The sequence below is a fragment of the Phacochoerus africanus genome, chromosome 2, assembly GCF_016906955.1.
Source record: "Phacochoerus africanus isolate WHEZ1 chromosome 2, ROS_Pafr_v1, whole genome shotgun sequence".
NCBI lineage: Eukaryota > Metazoa > Chordata > Mammalia > Artiodactyla > Suidae > Phacochoerus > Phacochoerus africanus.
In genome coordinates, this window is record NC_062545.1 from 164,908,825 (window position 1) to 164,927,392 (window position 18,568).

At 45.3% G+C, this 18,568-nt stretch overlaps 1 protein-coding gene across 4 annotated transcripts in view; it reads right to left on the bottom strand.

Annotated features, from left to right (window-relative positions):
• Window positions 1-18,568, bottom strand: part of NEDD4L (NEDD4 like E3 ubiquitin protein ligase) — a 370,570-nt gene that overhangs the window by 234,733 nt on the left and 117,269 nt on the right. For all 4 annotated transcript variants that reach the window (XM_047767057.1, XM_047767056.1, XM_047767058.1 and 1 more), the window contains exon 2: window positions 15,052-15,125. In XM_047767057.1, coding sequence (XP_047623013.1) covers window positions 15,052-15,125 — 74 coding nt within the window. The remainder of the gene's footprint in view (window positions 1-15,051; window positions 15,126-18,568) is intronic.

An 18,568-nucleotide genomic window follows, 5' to 3' on the forward strand; every position in this document is an offset into this window, starting at 1 on the left:
AAAAGACAAAAAGAAGAAAAAAAAGCCTGTAAATTCCTCTCAGAGGAAACAGAATGAGCTGTGAACTTCTCATTCACAGAAATGTGAAACTAAAAATGTACTAATTTCATTTTGTCTTTGGGTCCATACTGGACCCTCATTTGAAGAATTTCATTTATTTCCAATATCAGTTAATTATTCCTTTTTAGTCTCTGGCATTTTATTCTGATTTTACAAGTTTAGGAAACTATTTGGCAGGGAAAGGGAAGGAAAGGGAGGGAATAAAGTTTAATGATAAATACTCTAAAACCAATTATATGTAAAAAACATGGATTGCTTAGAGGAAAATCACTCATTCCTCTGTATAAGCATCACTATTTGAGAATGATTTAAACACCTGCCAAAATAAACAAGGTTTGAATTTTAAACATTTAAAAATTATTTTTAAAAAGAACTCCAAAAGATTATTAGATTTGAATGCTTTTAAGTCCAGAACAAAAATGCACCAGATGATCCAGCCACCAGAGGGAGCTATAATTCTCCCATACACCTGAATGGACACACAGAAAGAGCCGCCATTCAGAAGGCTTCGTGTTTAAGGATGCTTCACAATTCCTCTCCTCCAGTGAACTTTAGACGAGACGGATAGAGGGGTTAAAGGCGAGGCACTTCTTAAAGGCAACTGCGGAAGCTTTTAAAGGAAGGAGGAGCTAGGAGTAATGTGGCATATGCTAGCAGAGGCTTTTTGTATTCTTAAAATGTATAACTGAGTGTTGTAAACCAAGAGAGTCTTAAGGATACAGACAGAACAATAAAACAAGAAACTATGTAATGAGAGGATAAGGCAAATGGGAGCAGGTACAAACCACTAGGAGAGTAGAAAGGCAGGAAAAATAAATTCAGCTTGGTTGAGGGAAGGGCTCTGAGAACCCAGGAGGCGTGAGGAATGAGTATATGCCATCATTTGCTAGGTATGTAAAAAAGGGCGGGGCAGGCTATCTTGGATTATGGTGGCCCCTGTGTGTCACAGGTAACAGTCTAGCAAAGTCCCAACACTGAGCACTCAGTGTGACCACTGAGTGATGTGCAAACGAAGCAGGGACCCCCGCCTGTGTAAGGTGGGCACGGAGACAGGGAAAGCTGCCTTGGGGGGCCATCTCACCGGGAGTCATTGTGCAAACGGGGAAGAGGTAGTCAGCCATCCTGGGTGCCTGCAAAGGCAGGGACTGAGCATAGCTGCTGGGGGAGGCCAAGGCCAAGGCCAAAGCCAAGGCGGGCTGCACAGAGGACACTGGAGTCAGGGCTGAGGAGCCAGGACCTTGATCCACCGCAATGAGTAATTAGTGAAGGGCTTGCAGGAGCGGAATCTGGTCGGTCTGAAAGGAAGCATTCTCCAAAAGTGCAGAGGGTCGGGGAGAAGAGGGCAGACAGGGAGAGGTGAACCTCGCTGGGGAATCCCTCCACCCAAACACAAGAGACCAAGCAGGGCTGGAGGAATGACATGGCCAAGGACAACTCACTGGTCCCTAACCTGGATGCCTGGATCGATCATGGAGCCACTGGCTGAGAAAGACTAGTTCAGAGAAAGGACAAATATTTTGGATATTTCAGGCCAAGAAACTGTTTTTATTTTGTTTTGTTTTGTTTTTGCAAACAAAAGAGCCCGACTGAGGTACATGGTCACTCAAGTCTCATTTCTTGCACATGATGGTTCGACTACATACCTAATAACAGAGAGAAAATGAAATCACACTGCAGGGAGCCAGCAACCCTTTCTGGAAGAAAGGAATTTGCAGGTTTTTCTTTCACTGTCCAGACTGTGCAGATAACACTGAAAATCACTTGGGGTGGGGGTGATAAATTAGGAGGTTACCATATATAAAACAGATAGTCGACAAGCACCTACAGGGAACTCTACTCAGTATTCTGCAATACCCTATATGGGAAAAGAATCTGAAGGAGATGTCTATGTCTAACTGAATCACTGCTTACACCTGAGACTAACACAACACTGTAATTCAACTATAACACACACACACAAACTTAAGGAATAAAAAGAAAATCACTTCGACAAAATTAAAGCGAACTCCAAGAGTTTGTAAGTGAGAGAGACTATACAACCAGCACGATCATTTTCTCACTAGCTAAGTGGGAAAAAAGAGAGAAAGAAACTGATGAAGTCATGATTCATCCATTTTGATTTCTTCCCAGTTGCCCTCAAAGTTGAAACGCAGTATTTCTTTCAAATGTTTCTCTGCCTTCCTACCCTGAAAGCCTAATTTCGAGCATCTAAAAAAATATAACAGAGATGTGAAATTATCAGTTCTCCGAAAGGGTGAGCACAATACTGTACCTGTAACCACCAAAGATAGACACGCACACAAACCTTAATAGCATATTTACGCCTGATCTCTGTGTGCCAGAAGCAATGTTATCACACACTCATTAAGGGGCAAGGCATATTTTATATCACTTGTGTTGATATTATACAGTAGGAATGCCAGTCCTTTTAATTATTTACTGAGGAGTTACACATTGCAGATTCCTTATTAAACATTACTTGCACTAAGGTCATAAGTTTAAGAAATACTCGGTAGAGAAAAGAGGCAATATTTTAATGGCAACACACAAGTGACGTGACTGCATCTGCTGGGATGCATGTATATTTCACTTTATTTCTTATTCATATATTTATATTCAAAGCAGTGAGAACTAAGACAAAAACACTTTACAGTGGCATTCGTTCGTTGACTTTTAAGATTCACAGTGCATATCTAAAATGTTTCTTAAGCCGTATTTCAAGCATGCTGCCCCTTGAACAGAGAAAAGGGGTAAAAAAAAAGAAGAAAAGCTACTGCCACATCAAGGAACCCTACTCCCTCACGCTCAAAAAGTCAATACTGGCTGAATTCCTTTCTGTCATTGACCAACAAGCAGCTCAATGAAACAATTTAATCTGGAAATCATGACCAAGTAAGACTGGGCATTCCCAGTTCTAAATACATAATTCGTAGAGATTGAATAGCTCATACTCTCAGGGGCTGGCAAACCATGGCCCATAGGCTATTGGTACATGTCCTCGCCCACTCATCTAGACACTGTCCTGGCCACTTTAGAGTTATCTCCAGAGACCATTAAGTCTTGCAAAGCCTCAAGGATTTACCCTTTACAGAAAAGCTTTGCTGGTCCTGATTTGGACAGCCTGTAGCTCTTAGAAAAGGTTGTGTTTACAATTTAAGAAGCTGCCAGCTTGGTTCATCTTCGAAGCAGTCTTAAAAACTTTATTTTCCAGGTTTCTTCCCCCAGATATAAACCCTAAAGAGAAATAATTTAATGAAGATTTCTTAGAAGATGCAGTAATCCAACATACTTTTGGATCTTAGAAATAATACTTTGGGGATCCAGAGATAGGCATCTAAAATGGATTCTGGACTGTGTGTGTGTGTGTGTGTGAACCCACGGCAGGCATGCAGAAGTTCCTGGGCCAGGAATCAAACCTGAGCCACAGCAAGGGCACCTTCGCAAGGCCCCCCCGGGCTCTGCCACTGAGAAGGGGCTGCAGAGCCTGCCGCACTCCCGTGGCCTACAGCACAGGGGGACCACTGAGAGACACAGAAATGCCTCCCTATTTCTTTGGTGAGGAAACCATAGCAGCAGACCTGCCACCCCAAATCCGGCCCTCTCTCCATGTATCCCTCCTGGCTGTGTTCCTCAAGGCCGGGTTGTTAGCTCCATTTCTGTAAAATAAATATTTTCTTCATTGTCTTACACGTTTCGAAATGCTTTCACTTCTGACTCATCACAATTGGCGCCATTCCCTTCCTTCTACTTCAGCTTCTCACATCCTTTCCCACCTCCCCCCAGAAAGGAAACCGTAAGACAAATATAGCATAAACTTTAGGCTAAAGCAAGTAAAGCTATCGGGGTGAGAGGTGGGGGACAGAGGCAGCTGAGGAAAGGAGGAGGAGAAAGTAATAAGAGGAGGGAGAAGCCTGGGGGAGACGTGGGCCCCCAGTCCACAAGGTGGTCAGGCAGAGGACCTGAACTTCACCATTCCCCGGAGGCAGCCTTGGCTTCGCACCCCCACTGGTGTCCTTTGTAATGAATGACATCAGTGGATTAAAATACTGCCCACAGCTCTTCAACTGCTTTTTTTTTGGGGGGGGGGGGGGCTTTTTCTAGGGCCACACCCACAGCATATGGAAATTCTCAGGCTAGGGGTCTAATCAGAGCTGTGGCTGCCGAGCTGGCACCACAGCCACAGCAATGCATGTTCCAATCGGCGTCTGCAACTGACACCACAGCTCATGGCAATGCTGGATCCTTAACCTACTGAGCAAGGAGGCCAGGGATCAAACACCCATCCTCATGGATACCAGTTGGGCTCATTACCACTGAGCCATGATGGAACTCCTTCGGCTGCTTTTTAATTTTTCCATCTTCTCGGGCTCCATCCACTCTGACCAGATGAACAAAATTTATCAAGAATGAATAGCATTGAGAACTTTGTCTAGATACTCATGTTGCAACAGAAGAAGGGCTGGGGGAAAAATGTAATTGTAATGTATACATGTAAGGATAACCTGACCCCCTTGCTGTACAGTGGGAAAAAAAAAAAAAAAAAAAAAAGAATCTACTATACGCAGGGTGTCCTCATCCTCCTGGAACACATCAAATTCTCTGCCCTGGAGATTCAGTGACCAGAGCAGTGGATAAAATTGAGGGCGAGATGTCCTGCAATTTTCCCTCCACTCTGCTAAACCATGTGGCAGAGGCCAGGCTCCTTAGATGACAGATGCAAACATATCTATGTATCAGGAGTCAAAGCAAAGGAGAGGATGCTGAACAGGTGATTCCATTAACATAACATCAGGGAATGGTACATAAATGTGGCCCGTCTACTTCATCCCCTTATTTACCCAAGTTGGAAAGACACAAAGGCCAGTTTCCATGGGTATGTGTGTGTGTACCTATGTAGATATATATGTATATATATATTTGAGCCGCAATGGGAACTCCCCATGGGTATATTTTTAAACTGATCAGATATTCCCTGCATTCTCAATTAGTGCAGACTCCAGCATAGCCTCTTCAGTGAGTCAAGATCATTCTCAGTATCCATTCTACAGCACTGGCTATGGGACAGCGAGCCTTGGGGCCTCACACAGAACAGAGACTTGCTGGCCCTGGGCACTGACCCATTTGCCACATCCCATGGTTCCATCCGGGAAACCTGGTGGCCTGAATGGTGTGCAAATAATGACTGACTGTTTTGGTTTTTGTTTTGTTTTTTAGGCTTCGCCTGCTGCATGTAAAAGTTCCCGAGCCAGGGATCGAAACTGAACCACCAGTAGTGACACTGGATCCTTAACCTCTAAGCCAAGTGGGAATTCCAAGATTGGCATATTTTAAAAGGATGTGGCATCTATTCAAAGACTGAGAGATAAACACAAAGAGATAGTAAGTTGAGTGGCTGCTATGAAATTAGAAGTTTTTATTTGGGAGGAGAGGGTTAATACCCTTTAACATCATTTTAATTTGGGGGGTCAGGGGGGTAACAATTAGAATCAACAGCCTCAGAGTTCCGCTTGTGGCTCAGCGGTAACAAACATGACTTGTATCCATGAGGATGCGGGTTTAATCCCTGGCCTTGCTCAGTGGGTTAAGGGTCCGGCGTTGCCGTGAGCTGTGGTATTAAGTTACAGCCTTGGCGTGTATCTGGTGTGGCTGTAGCTGTGGTGCAGGCCGGCAGCTGCAGCTCCAATCTGACCCCTAGCTCAGAAACTTCCATATGCTGCACATGTGGCCCTAAAAAGAAAAAGAAAAAAAGAAAAAAATCAACAGCCTGAGAGCTGGGGGTTCTGGGTTTCTTGCATGAATAACATGAGAGCTCTTATGTGCAGAGATTTTAAGACAAATACTCTTTGGCCCAGAGGCCATTAATGTTGCTGTTATGATTTGCAGCAATGCCCTAGATAGCCAAGGCTGCTCAAACAGGCCTCCAGAGAGAGAGAGAGGGAGGGAGAGAGGGTGAGCTTCACTCGGAGCTGGCAGATCACAAACATGGTCTCCGCAGAGTGTAAGGTGCCTCACACCCGCCAAGTGGGCCAGTGTGCTGCAGGGGGAGGTGAGCTCTATACACTAAGGGCCACTCAGGGTAGGGACCAGCACCAAACACAGGCCAGTCCCTCAGGGGCATCATGGCCATGTCAGTGGGGGAAACCCGCCGCACATAATACAAAAAGTGTAGGGTCCGTGGTGGCCCCAAGGGCAGGGCCCCACCTGAAAGGCACAACCAGCAAGCAGCTCCAGCCAGGTGGCCTCACATGGACATGGGCCAGGATGTCTAGGATTTTCCGGAAACTCAGATTTTCCAGAAACCTGGAAATCTGCTTTTTTAATAGGAAATCTCCCAGAGGTGGTTCGAATTTTTTTTATTTCTTTGTTTTAGTGTTCCACAGGCCAAGTACACACATCTGTGGGTTCAGTCTGGTCCACTGGGGCTGACATTGTCCAAAAATCCTGGCCTAATGGTGTCCTAGAAGCACTAACAGTTTAGCAAGAGGACTCTCAAAGTATGTATAGTCTCGAGGTTCCTCCATTTGTAAAAGGAAGAGAGTTCTTTTGAGAGTTCTCTTGTTCTCCAAAAGGGGCAAAGGCAAAAACAATTTCTGATCCTTGGGGAGAAGAAGAGGATGACTGTTTCAAATTTCCATGTGTCTGGTGCTAAAATATCACCTTATCCATTTCTTGCTGGTTGCCTAGGGAAAAATGCAATTTGACAGTGGAGGGAACAGAATTTAACCTGGGAGTGAATTTTAGCACCATCAGTTATGAGGCAACCAGACATGAGGTCCCTCTTGCCCAAAGAGCTTCCCCCATTCCTGCCCCAAATGTTTAAACTGGATTTGATTGAGCTTTTAGATCCAATTCCTAATGTACAAGAAACCCAGGAAAAAGAAGAACACGTTAAAAGATACCAAGGGGAGGAGTTCCCGCTGGGGCATAATGGGATTGACAGTGTCTCTGCACACCAGGACGCGGGTTTGATCCCCGGCCCAGCACAGCTGGGTTAGAGGATCTGGCCTTGCTGCAGCTGCAGCATAGTCTGCAGCTACATCTCGGATCTGATCCCAGGCCCTGGAACTCTATATGCTGCAGGGTGGCCCAAAAGGAGGGCGTATCACAGGGAAACAATTAAATGTGTTTGAAGCGATGACCTATTGACCCCTCGAGGTCATTCAAAAATGTGGGAGAGAAAAGACTGTTCTAGATTAACAGTCTTAAGCGACTTCACAGCTTACTGCAATACATGACCTCAACTGTATTCCGGTTTAAACAGCCCAATTGTAAACAGCATTTCAGGGTCAGTTGGGGGAATTCAGATAATAGACTGGGCAATAGAGTCCATCAGGCAATTATTGTTAATTTTGTGAAAAGGGCATTGTGGTTATAAAGGAACATGTTCTTCCCCCGCCTCCCCAGAGACGCAGGCTGAAGTATTTAGGGGCTAAACGTAATGGTATCTCTAATTCACTTCTGAATACTTCAGGGAAAAAAAAAAAAGAGAGATGCAGTAAATATGGAAAATGTTAACAACCTAAATCTAGGCAGTGGGGACTGAGGTGAGGTGGTGCCACAGAGCCACTGTTATGTGGCATGATGGCCCCATGAGTCTCAATTACTATTGGCCACATGCTCCAATGTCTGAGTCTGTATGTGTTTTAAATTTCAAAACACCAGCTGCCAAAAGAAAAAATGATATCAACCCAAACAGGTATAACTAGATGCCGGTAGCCCAAAACACAAAGAAGCAACTGCAAAATGCATCTGAAACCTTCTGCACAAAAGCCAAAATTCTAGAATTGGTTTGTTTTAGCCAGCATTGCTCAATTTTAAGAAGCAGCTTTATAGTCTCAAAAGCATTCTACAGAACCTCAAATGAAAACTCTGATCATAATTAAGGAGGAAGGTAGATCTAAAACTTGCGTTTAAATTACCCTATTCAGTTACCGCTTAAGCCTATGACAAACAGTTCCACGTCTTACCGTACAAGCTTAACCGAAAAAAGAATACAGTGTGAAACGTTAAAAGATATTTTAAGTTAAAAAAAAAAAAATCCTCAAAGATCTTACTTAGCAAAGTACATCTATTCTAAATCTAATATATATATATATATATTTTTTTTGTCTTTTTGCCTTTTTCTAGGACCGCACCTGCAGCATATGGAGGTTCTAATCGGAGCTGTAGCCGCCGGCCTAAGCCAGAGCCACAGCAACTCAGGATCCCAGCCACGTCTGCGACCTATACCACAGCTCACAGCAACGCCGGATCCTTAACCCACTGAGCAAGGCCAGGGATCGAACCCGCCACCTCATGGTTCCTAGTCGGATTCGTTAACCACTGAGCCACGACGGGAACTCCCTAAATCTAATACTTGATGACATTCACTCATAATTCTAGGAACTTGATCAGCTGCCATCACGTACAATGACCAGTTCTTTAAATCTGCTTTTTAAAAATGCCTAGTCATCAGGCCTAACAGTCATCTGTCCAATGGCCCATCCAACGGCTGAACCTTGGTCATTCAAGACAAGTATTAACCTACCAAGGGAAAGATCTCTGAAGTCAGAGAAATCTGGACTCCACTGGCTCCCCTACTCACTACAGAATGGCTTCATCTTAGGCTGATGACAAACTCTCTGTATCTCAATTTCCTCACTTAAAACATGGAGATCATTATTTCCTCTTCATAAAGTTCAGGCAGACTCTCACAACTTTCTATCACGTTCCATGAACTGGGCTGGCCAATCTTACCACTCAAAACAAAAAGCCTAGGCTCTCACTCAGTCCACCGCTCTAAAACTTGCTGGTGCTAACAGATTTTGCAACTTCTCTTTCTTGCTACATTGTCCCTATCTGCGAAATGGAAAGAACAATAGGACCTGTGGCATGAGGGCTTTGGGCAGGATGACACAAGTTCTCGTGTAAATAGGTCGGGCCGTGCCTGGCACATAGGACACACTCCACAGACATGAGCTATGCATGGTGACCAGCTCCCCTCCTTTCTTACACCCTACTTTGGGAAAACATGACTCCTGGACCCCAAATTGCACACATTGTTGTGGCCAAACACCAGAACTCATCTCCGCCACATCAGAAAGTGCCTAAAAAGCTCCCAGGGAAATTGGGTCTTCCTGCCAACTCCACCTGTAACTGCTGGTGGAAGGCCTGGCCCACGACTCACACTTCTCCTGTCTGGAATGACAGCCACGTTCTCCCCAACCTGTGACTCGTGTCCTTGGCTGCATCCTGATCCTAACACAAAGGGGTTGGTGCAGGGTCTTGACCTTCCATCGGAGCCTACATAGAAGTTTAGTAAGAAGTCATGACCCCCAAAGAAAAGTTTCTAGATCCACCGCCAAGAGAGAGCAGGCTCCCTTCTGTGGGATTTGAAGCAGATGTCAGCATTAGAGACCCTCCCTACCTGCCACGCTACTGGCTCCCGAGATGCTTTTCTGACACCAGCCTTCCTGCTGCTTCCCTCAACCTTCTTCCATATTTACCTCTTTATCTGAGTCCTAGGCAGGTCGACGCAGACCCTTTGTGAGAATTACAAAATGCACCTGCAGTCTGGATGGCAGGGTAGGGGGTGAGGGAGATGCTTGATGAGCTAATGGCACCGCTGAGACTTAGAAAAAGGCATCCCCTCACGACAGGCTGGTAACCCTGTACCAGAGCTACCATCGTTAGCTTCCACTGTTGAAGTCAAGTCAGGCACCCATCGCGCACCAAGATCTCTGGGCTCATAAGCAGGAACATGAGCTACAGCCTCTGAGCTAAGAGGTGGGTTGGAGGGAGGAGGAAACTCGTGAGCTGCAGTGTAGGTCGCAGATGCAGCTCAGATCTGGCATTGCCGTGGCTGTAGTGAAGGCCAGTGGCTGTGGCTCCAATTCAACCCCTAGCCTGGGAACTCTCTTATGTTGTGGGTGAGATCCTTAAAAAAGATTAAAAAAAAAAAAAAAGACAGAACGACACATAGTACTTCCAGGTCCTAGGGCACATGAGAGAAAGGAAGTAATGCGCTGGGTGCCTGGGAGGGACCAGAGGAGGTGATGACCGGCCAAGCTAGGTGGCAGGTGAGGTAGGGGCAGGGGTGCAGGGGGGCTGTTGGGAGCAAAGACGGGGACAGACCAGTGCGCCATGTGCTGGGATGAGCAGTGGGCAGGCAGTCAGCAGGGCTGGAGGGGGAGGCAAACCAACCAAAGAGGGCTAGGCACACAAAGGGACATGAAACCTCCACCTTAACAGGCAGCTGGGGTTTCTGCCCTCCTGCGAGTGCAGATCAAACCACATAGGAAGCAAAGTTGTCTGGCCGTGTCTGTGCTTTGCTTCAAAAGCTCTGCAGCAGGCTGGAGGGTGGGAGGTGAGGAGAGGTCACTAGGTCACTGCAGAAATCAAATAGTGTCAATCCATCCACCAGCACCAAGGTGGGGTATCCAGGAAACCTCACAGATGGAGGGGTCCCCCTGATCCCGTTTTGTCTCAAAGACCATGGACCTGTCCCAAAATAGAAATGGCCACCCTCTGTAAGGTCTCCAACATGATTTTACTCTGCTTTTGATGTGTAATTGGCATTTTACACATGGCCTACTTCCAGGAAGAGTCGGATTTTGTTTTGCCCAGTGGCATATGGATAATCTTGGGTCAGCGAGTCTGAGCAGCAGTTGCAGCAACACTCGATCCTTTAACCCACTATGCCGGGCCGGGAATCGAACCTGTGCCTGTGCAGCAACCTAAGCTGCTGCGGTGGGATTCTTAACTCACTGTGCAATGGCAGGAACTCCTCGCCTAAGCTTTTTTTTAAAAAACAACAACAAGAACAACAAAAACTTCACCCAGCATTTTCTTCATGTGACTCAAAGACTGGAAGGCTCTGACCCACATGGCCACAGTCTCTGCCTACACCCCACGACCTGACATCCCATCTGATTCAGCATTTGTTCCAGACACCCCTGTTTAGATGACAGATTACAGGACTGCCCTCCATCCCCTGAAGCTACGTATGGTCCAAAAGAAAACAGCTTTCTCTCTACGGCCATGCTCCACACTGACCAGCCGCTCAAAAGTTCCAAGGGAGCCACAGCTCCATTACCCAACTTCTTCCAACAAAGGCTCTTTTGAGAAAGTGAGACTCTGATGGACAGAAGCTGGAAAATAATCTCGTGTCCTCAGCATTGGATGGAGACAGAGAGCAGGAAAGGAGAAGTGCATTTCTGGTCCAGGGTGAGTCGGCTGCTCTAGATGAGAGGTAGGCCTGGAGGCCAGGCCCCACCAGCTCCAGTCCCTGGGGCTGGAGCCTCAGGCAGCCTTGGAGGGGCGGGGAGCTCACCTGGGAGAGGCCAGGGGACCCAGGTAGCCTCCTTTACTCCAGAGACTGCAAATCGTTCAACACATCCAAGTCTACATGATTTCGACCACTTCAAAGTTTCTGACGATACCGCTTATGGAAACCGTCCTGGATGAGCAATGAGGTCCTGCTGTATAGCACAGCAACCTATATCCAATCACTTGTGATGGAATATGATGGAGGATAATGTGAGAAAAAGAATGTATACATATGTATAACTGGGTCACTTTGCTGTACAGCAGAAATTGACAGAACACCACGCATCAACTATAATAAAAAATTATAATTAAAAAATTTACATAGGAATGATTGGTCAATATGGACCTGCTGTACAGCACAGAGAACTCTACCCAGTATTCTGTGATCATCTCTGTGGGAAAAGAATCTGAGAGAGAATGCATGTGTGTGTATGTGTGACTGGGTCACTCTGTTGTGTAGCAGAAATTATTACAACCTTGTCAATTAACTATGTTTCAATAAAACTTTTAAAAAAGAAAACTGTCCTTCTTCCTCCATCAGCCTTTTGACAAAGGGGGGGCTCCAGTTCCCACCCAGCCCTTTTTCTGTGAAGGGACAATGAGGGTCCAATGAGGTACAGAGGTGAAGGGGGTATTCAGTGACAGGCTGGGGAGGATGGGAGGCTTCCTGGCCTGCAGTCCAGGACATAGCAAAAGGGTCTCACTCCAGGGGAGAGCAAAGAAGATGCTGCCACCCCAGGACCCCTGCACACTGCCTGTCGACCAGAGTCACCTTGGAGTCTCCCTGCCTCCAGCCTGCCAGTGACAAGGACACTGCTATCCTGGCTTTCTGCTAACACTGTGACGGATGTGGCTTCAAGGATTTGCCCAAGATAACATGGTAAAGAATGCAGGTCACTGGGCAAAATAATATGGTGATAAGAGGCTCTCTCCTTGGGCGAGATGCCAGTGTGGTACAGACCTACATGGCCGCCTAACCCTCCTCCTGTGGTTCGCTCACTGGCAAATGGGTCCTTAAAGAATCGTGACACTGGCAAAGCTGGCCCCTGAGAGAGGGGAGGAGGAAAGCAGGCAGGGAGGAAGGTCTGTGTTGAATTTATTAAACTAAGAAAACGAAGGGGAGACTGGGGATTCAGATCTTCTGACTCATTTTCTGGCACGAGGTCCATGAAGCCCTGACACTCTTTCTCTCCAATCAACACCTTGAGGTACTTTTATCTGTTTCCTCTCTGCCCTGTTCCTGAAGAAAGGACCCTTCCTCTTTTCATATAAATGGTAACAATTCAAGGCTCAGGTGTGCTTGGCTCTTTGAAGATTGAGAGCTCAATTCCACCACCAATTTTAACCTCAGATCTCCTGAACAGGCTTAAAAAAATACAATCTGCATCCATTTCATTGTTTAAAAAAAAAAAAAAGTTTTGGATAAAACAAAACAAAAAATGAATGATGAAACTGTCCAAATCCAACTTCTTCCTTCAAAACTATAACATGTGAGGAAGCAAGTCAGTGAGAGCAACAGGCATTTTTGACATCAGAGCACAATCTACTAGCCAGCTTGCAAACATTGCAAAGTTAAAAATCAGCTGTCCCACGCTTGTTCTTGGTGCTGTGTGTTAGCAGTAGAAGAAAGAAGATACTAAAAAGTAAGATGCCTCTGTCTGCAATGAATTTCTAATCTAGTCAGAGACAAGGGAAATGCAAAAGCGTGCGGGGAGACTTGACAAGTTAAATGAGAAAGCTGCAGGTGGATGTGCCTCCCCCGCTCCCCCATCACCTGCAGCTCAGGCTGCCGGCAGCACCCCAGAGACAAGGTTTCCCGGTGACAGGGCTCAGAAAGCGAACCCTCAGTTCGTCACTTGGGGTGCACATGAGGATGGGGAATTTCTGAAAATATTTCACTGATGTTGAACGTGTATCAATTTTATTTATTTACAGGCAGACCTCGGAGATACTGCAGGCTGTTCCAGAGCAGCACAATCATCCGATTATCACCATAAAACAAGTCACATGAATTTTGGGGTCCCAGTGCATATACAAATAATGTTTACACTATAGTGTAGCCTATTAGATGTGCAATAGCATTGTAAGGGTAAGTACCTGAACTTAAAAATACTATCTTGCTAAAAAAAAGTCAACCATCATCTGAGAGCACAAGGTGCCACAAACCTTCTATTTCTTAAAAAAACAACAACAACAACAAAAAAAAACAAAACCCAAAAAACAGAATCTGGGAAGCACAGTAACATGAGGTGTGCCTGGATTCACTTTTGGTCACTTCGCCAGGTGCTGTTTCAGTAACTTAATGATTTCTTTGATATATCAGATAAAACTAAAAATAGGAGGGGTAACAGGACAGAATAGAAAAGAGGTCTGCCTACCAACTGCAGAAAAGGGCTTCTGCAGGGTGTGGGGAGGACGAGGTTAGTTGGACAGAATGAGGCCTCGTCACTAAGGGTCTCCAGTATCAGGCTGAGGCCCTGAAACCAGAGCATCACTACAGGCAACGGTCCAGAGGACTCCCAGGATTACCTAGTGTTCTAATGAGGTGACACCAGCAGCCAGCACGGCCCTCATGGTTCAACCCCACAGGGTACCCAACAGGACAAGGGCGCTGAGCAGGGCCCAAGGGTCTGTTCCAGCACCACTGGCATATGTAACTGGGCAACCAGTAACCTTTCTGGATTTAAGTAGCAATCTTACCTATTTCCGTAAAACAGGGAAGTTGGGGAGTTCCCATTGTGGCTCAGTAGAAACGAACCCAATTAGTATCCATGAGGATGTGGATTCGATCCCTGGCCCCGTTCAGTGGGTCAGGGATCCAGCATTGCCATGAGCTGCAGTGTAGGTCACAGAAGGGGCTCAGATCCCTCATTGCAGTGGCTGTGGTGTAGGCTGGAGGCTGCGGCTCCAGCACGACCCCTAGCCTGGGAACCTCCATGTGCCATGAGTGCAGCCATTAAAAACAAACAAAAAAACACAGGGAAGTTGGACTAGATTATTTATCTCTCAGCTCTCCTCCAGGTCACAAGTTCAAAAGGGCTTTCTTCTCTGAAATCTAGTTCAAATCCCAGTTCCAAGGAGCCCTCACCCTCATTCTGCTACCAGTCCAATAACTGAAGGCAGTACTGTGTAGAGAGCCAACAGGGCTGCCTGGGAGATACAGGACTGCAGCACTCAAAACAGCTGAAACACCCAGAAAGGTCAGGCTGTGAATGCTTTCACAAATGTCACAGAAATCACCACATCTCTTAATTCAGATTATATTATAATACACCAAAAGACATCCAATTCTCCCCAGAAACAAAACATACTTTGTTTCCCTAACTTAGGGTTTTTTTTTTTAAGGAAATATATTAAAATGAACACAAACATATTCGCAAGTTGTTATTTTTCTACTGCAGGAAAACAGAAAACATCTGAATCGAATTTCCTCATGAAATCAACCCCTATGAAGGCCAAGCCTGCTGACTGCTGCTGTGACACAAGGTCTACAGCCCTGCAAGAATGTGGTCCCTAAACCAGCAGCATCAGCATCACTTCCTTAATCAGGTATTTGGGAGGTAAGCCCAACAACCTCTGCTTTAAGACGTCCTCCTCCAGGCGACTCCAACGCATGCCTGATTTTGAAAAGTGCTCGTTTGAACTCTTCAGAAGCCTACACAATAACAAGGCAAACAAACATACCTGGCTCCAAAGATGTCCTTTTTGGCGAGATCAATTCCCGAGACAACCTTCACTCTGAGAATACGGGACTCTCCCTGTTGGAGAGGGGAAAAAATAGTTTAGAAAAAAAGAAATGGACCTTTATCATCGTTCTCTTACCCAATATGCAAAAAGTCAATGATTTCTCTTTGGTCTAGTACTGGAATGAGGAACAGAGCAATTCAAGCATAGGCCATTCTTCCTTATACTGAAGTTCAAAAAGCCACATTCCAGCTCTGAAATCCTACAACCTTAGAAATTTAGAGTATCCACATTAATGAAGCACAAGTTTCATTCAAACTAGGTCAGGCGGATCAATTATTTCTGTCACTGATAGGAAATATTTCCTAGCTGTACCAGGAACACCACCACACACACAAAACCATCTAGATAAATGTATGGTCTCTTGTTGCACTGGGGCATTTAATAAATAATTCCTCCTTCGAGGTTAATATATTCGTGCGTGGCCTGAAAAAAGAATTTCATGTGCTCAACGATTTCCTCAAAATTACAGTTTCAAAATGTTGGCTGGCAAGCAAAAAAGAATGCCTCAGTTTCATTAAAAAGAAATAAAAGGCATTAGCCTAAATGGAAATCGACTATCTCAGAACCATTCATTCATTCATCCACCTGCTTATTCATTCATTCCAGCATTTTCTAAGCAGCCGCTGTGCAGTGGGCATTGGGCTTGGACTTGAAATATAAACATGAATATGCTGTTGGTCTACTGAGAGTGAGGAGCAGACCAATAGCGCGGGACTCTGTGATGGCGCCGTGCCAGGAGAGGTCTTAAGCCATTCAGGATAGATGGATAGGGGGAGGGGGAGTATAAGTCCAGACTCCAGGGTTTCCAGTTTGGGTCGCTAAGTCTTTTTTTTTTCTTTTTTTGCCTTTTCTAGGGCCGCTTCCGTGGCATATGGAGGTTCCCAGGCTAAGGGTCAAATCGGAGCTATAGCCACTGGTCTACGCCAGAGCCACAGCAATGCCGGATCCGAGCTGCATCTGTGACCTACACCACAGCTCATGGCAACGCTGGATCCTTAACCCACTAAGTGAGGCCAGGGATCGAACCCGCAACCTCATGGTTCCTAGTCGGATTTGTTCGTTAACCACTGCGCCACGATGGGAACTCCCGGGTCACTAAGTCAATATAAATTGAAATAGAAGATTACGCTGAATTCAAGGTAGCCTATGAAACAACCAGGTAGAAAAAATAGAGATGACTAAATAGATAAATGGGAGAGGTATCTAGCCTGGGGACTTGGATATTATCAGTGGAGAGTTGATAGTTAGTAATTAGAGCTCAGGATCTGTGAGAAGTTACCCAAAACGTGAGAAGAAAAAACTGGCAAAGGATGGAGCCCTTGGGCACCCAAGCGCTAAGGGGCAAAAGAAAAGTATATGAAATCCATCTACCCAAGACATAGGTGAGCAAAAAAACCCATGTGATCTGGAGATTATGTCATGTCAAAAGAGATAAAGGGTAAGTGAAATAAAACAAGGAGAGAAAAGGGTGCTGGAGCCTTGTCAATTAGCCGCCCAGATCAAGGACACATACACGCAACTGGAACCCACGTTTGACAATATTTACTTTCCAGGAGTCTTCATCCCTCCACCTTTACAACCATCCCTGACACAAAGCTGTCTACATACAAACACAGCAAGGGACATGAACATGTTTGTGTTTATAATTCCCCCTCAAATGAGGCCTGCCTTTAAGTTTGGCAGGACTTAATGCATTTGGCAGCTTTCATGAAAGGATTAAGACAAATCAGAGACAACTAAAACAGGACCCTACTACAGGGTTTACCAAAGTTCCCAGGGTTACATGCTGTTCCCTTGGTCCTTTAAGCAGGTGCTGACAGCCCTCACCTTCCTCTTACAACTCACCTCACTAGTCATCAAGGATTCTTTCTTGGCATGGATGTTACCTAGACTAAGGCTCTTTTCTGTTGTCACAGCAAGCTGTGACCCGTGGCCTACTCATCTCAAGGAATGCCACATAAGTATTTTGTACACGTGGATCAAAATTTGGCAACAAATTTGGCAGTACACCTGGGAAGAGTTTATGAGCCACTAGTGCCCATGGGATACAAATTGGGTTATGATGAAATCCTCAACTGCCAGGAAAAGGGGTTAAAACTTTACTTGAGGGACTAAGAAATCATTCAGAAGAAACGAGGACAAGGACCTGCTGGAGAAGAACATATTTATTGTATCTTTGTCTCCCTGCCTCCCCCATCCCAACCTTCTACCCCTCTCACCAATGACAAACACCACAAATCAGCAATTCTCCCAAATGCCCCTGGGCAGGCGGCAGGGGAGGGGATGGGGGGAAGAGATGCTGTTAAAGGAAAGCACTGCATCACCAGGCCAATCCTTGGTACCTGCTGAGGAGATGTTCAATCCCACAGCAGGAGGGTGAAAGGACCTTTGAGGAGGAAGACCTGAAGAGCAGTAACATCTCCCAATGACATTTAACTTGAATTTTAAAGTTAACTCCAAGCAAGACGGCCAGCCTTGCACTTGTGACTGACTGGGGGTCAATAAAGATGAGATGGTATGATGGAAACCAAGATACAAGCAGTCACTAGTCACAGAGGAGAGGACAAGAATTCCAGCTAGAAACCATTACTCTGGCTCGCAGCCCTTGGAATTCTTAGAAATTCTGAGCAAAGTCTTAGACTTTCCACCAACTCCATAGGGGGCTCAATGGAACTTTGTCTGGTTTCCAGGGAATAGCCTAAGCCCAGCTCACACATGGTTCCCTTAGGTTTACATTAATTTTGGATGAGTGTTCTTACATGGGGTGGACCTACTCTGCAAAAGCATACATTTTAAAATTTAGGGAACATTTATATGAATAAATGAATCAAAACAAATTAAAATGAAGGGATATCTAGAATTTTACAATTTATTTATTCATTTAGTAAGCATGAACATCTGTTCTAAGATCTAGGGATACAGCAATGCAGACAGACAAAACCCTCCCGCCCAGCCTACCTTCTCGGGTTGTTGAGACTGTGTTGCATCAGACCTCTCAACTACACAGGGAAACAAATCAGGAGTCTAAACACCTTAACATTTCATACACACACCCTTTCTGTAAACCAACTCTCACCTAGGAATCAATCCTAAGAAAATAAGCAGTTACATGCACAAAAATCCTCCCCAAATAGCTAAAAGGAATCACCAAAACGTATTTTAATTAAAAAAATGAAAAAGCCACAAAAGTAGACAGTTAAATATTCATGCCAATTCCATGCAATGGGCTATAATACTGTCATTTAAAAAGTCTCATCCTACTTATTGTGTACTAAGTAGCCACCGTGTGCCAGACACATTATCTGAGGGTACAGATGGGAGCAAGATGGAGTCCCCCTCACCTCAAGGATTCCACAATCTAGAAAGCAGAAAGATGGATTAGGAGCATATACAAACATGCCAGATTATTGCTGATGGTGGTAAGTACTTTGATGAGAATATGACAGTTAAGTAA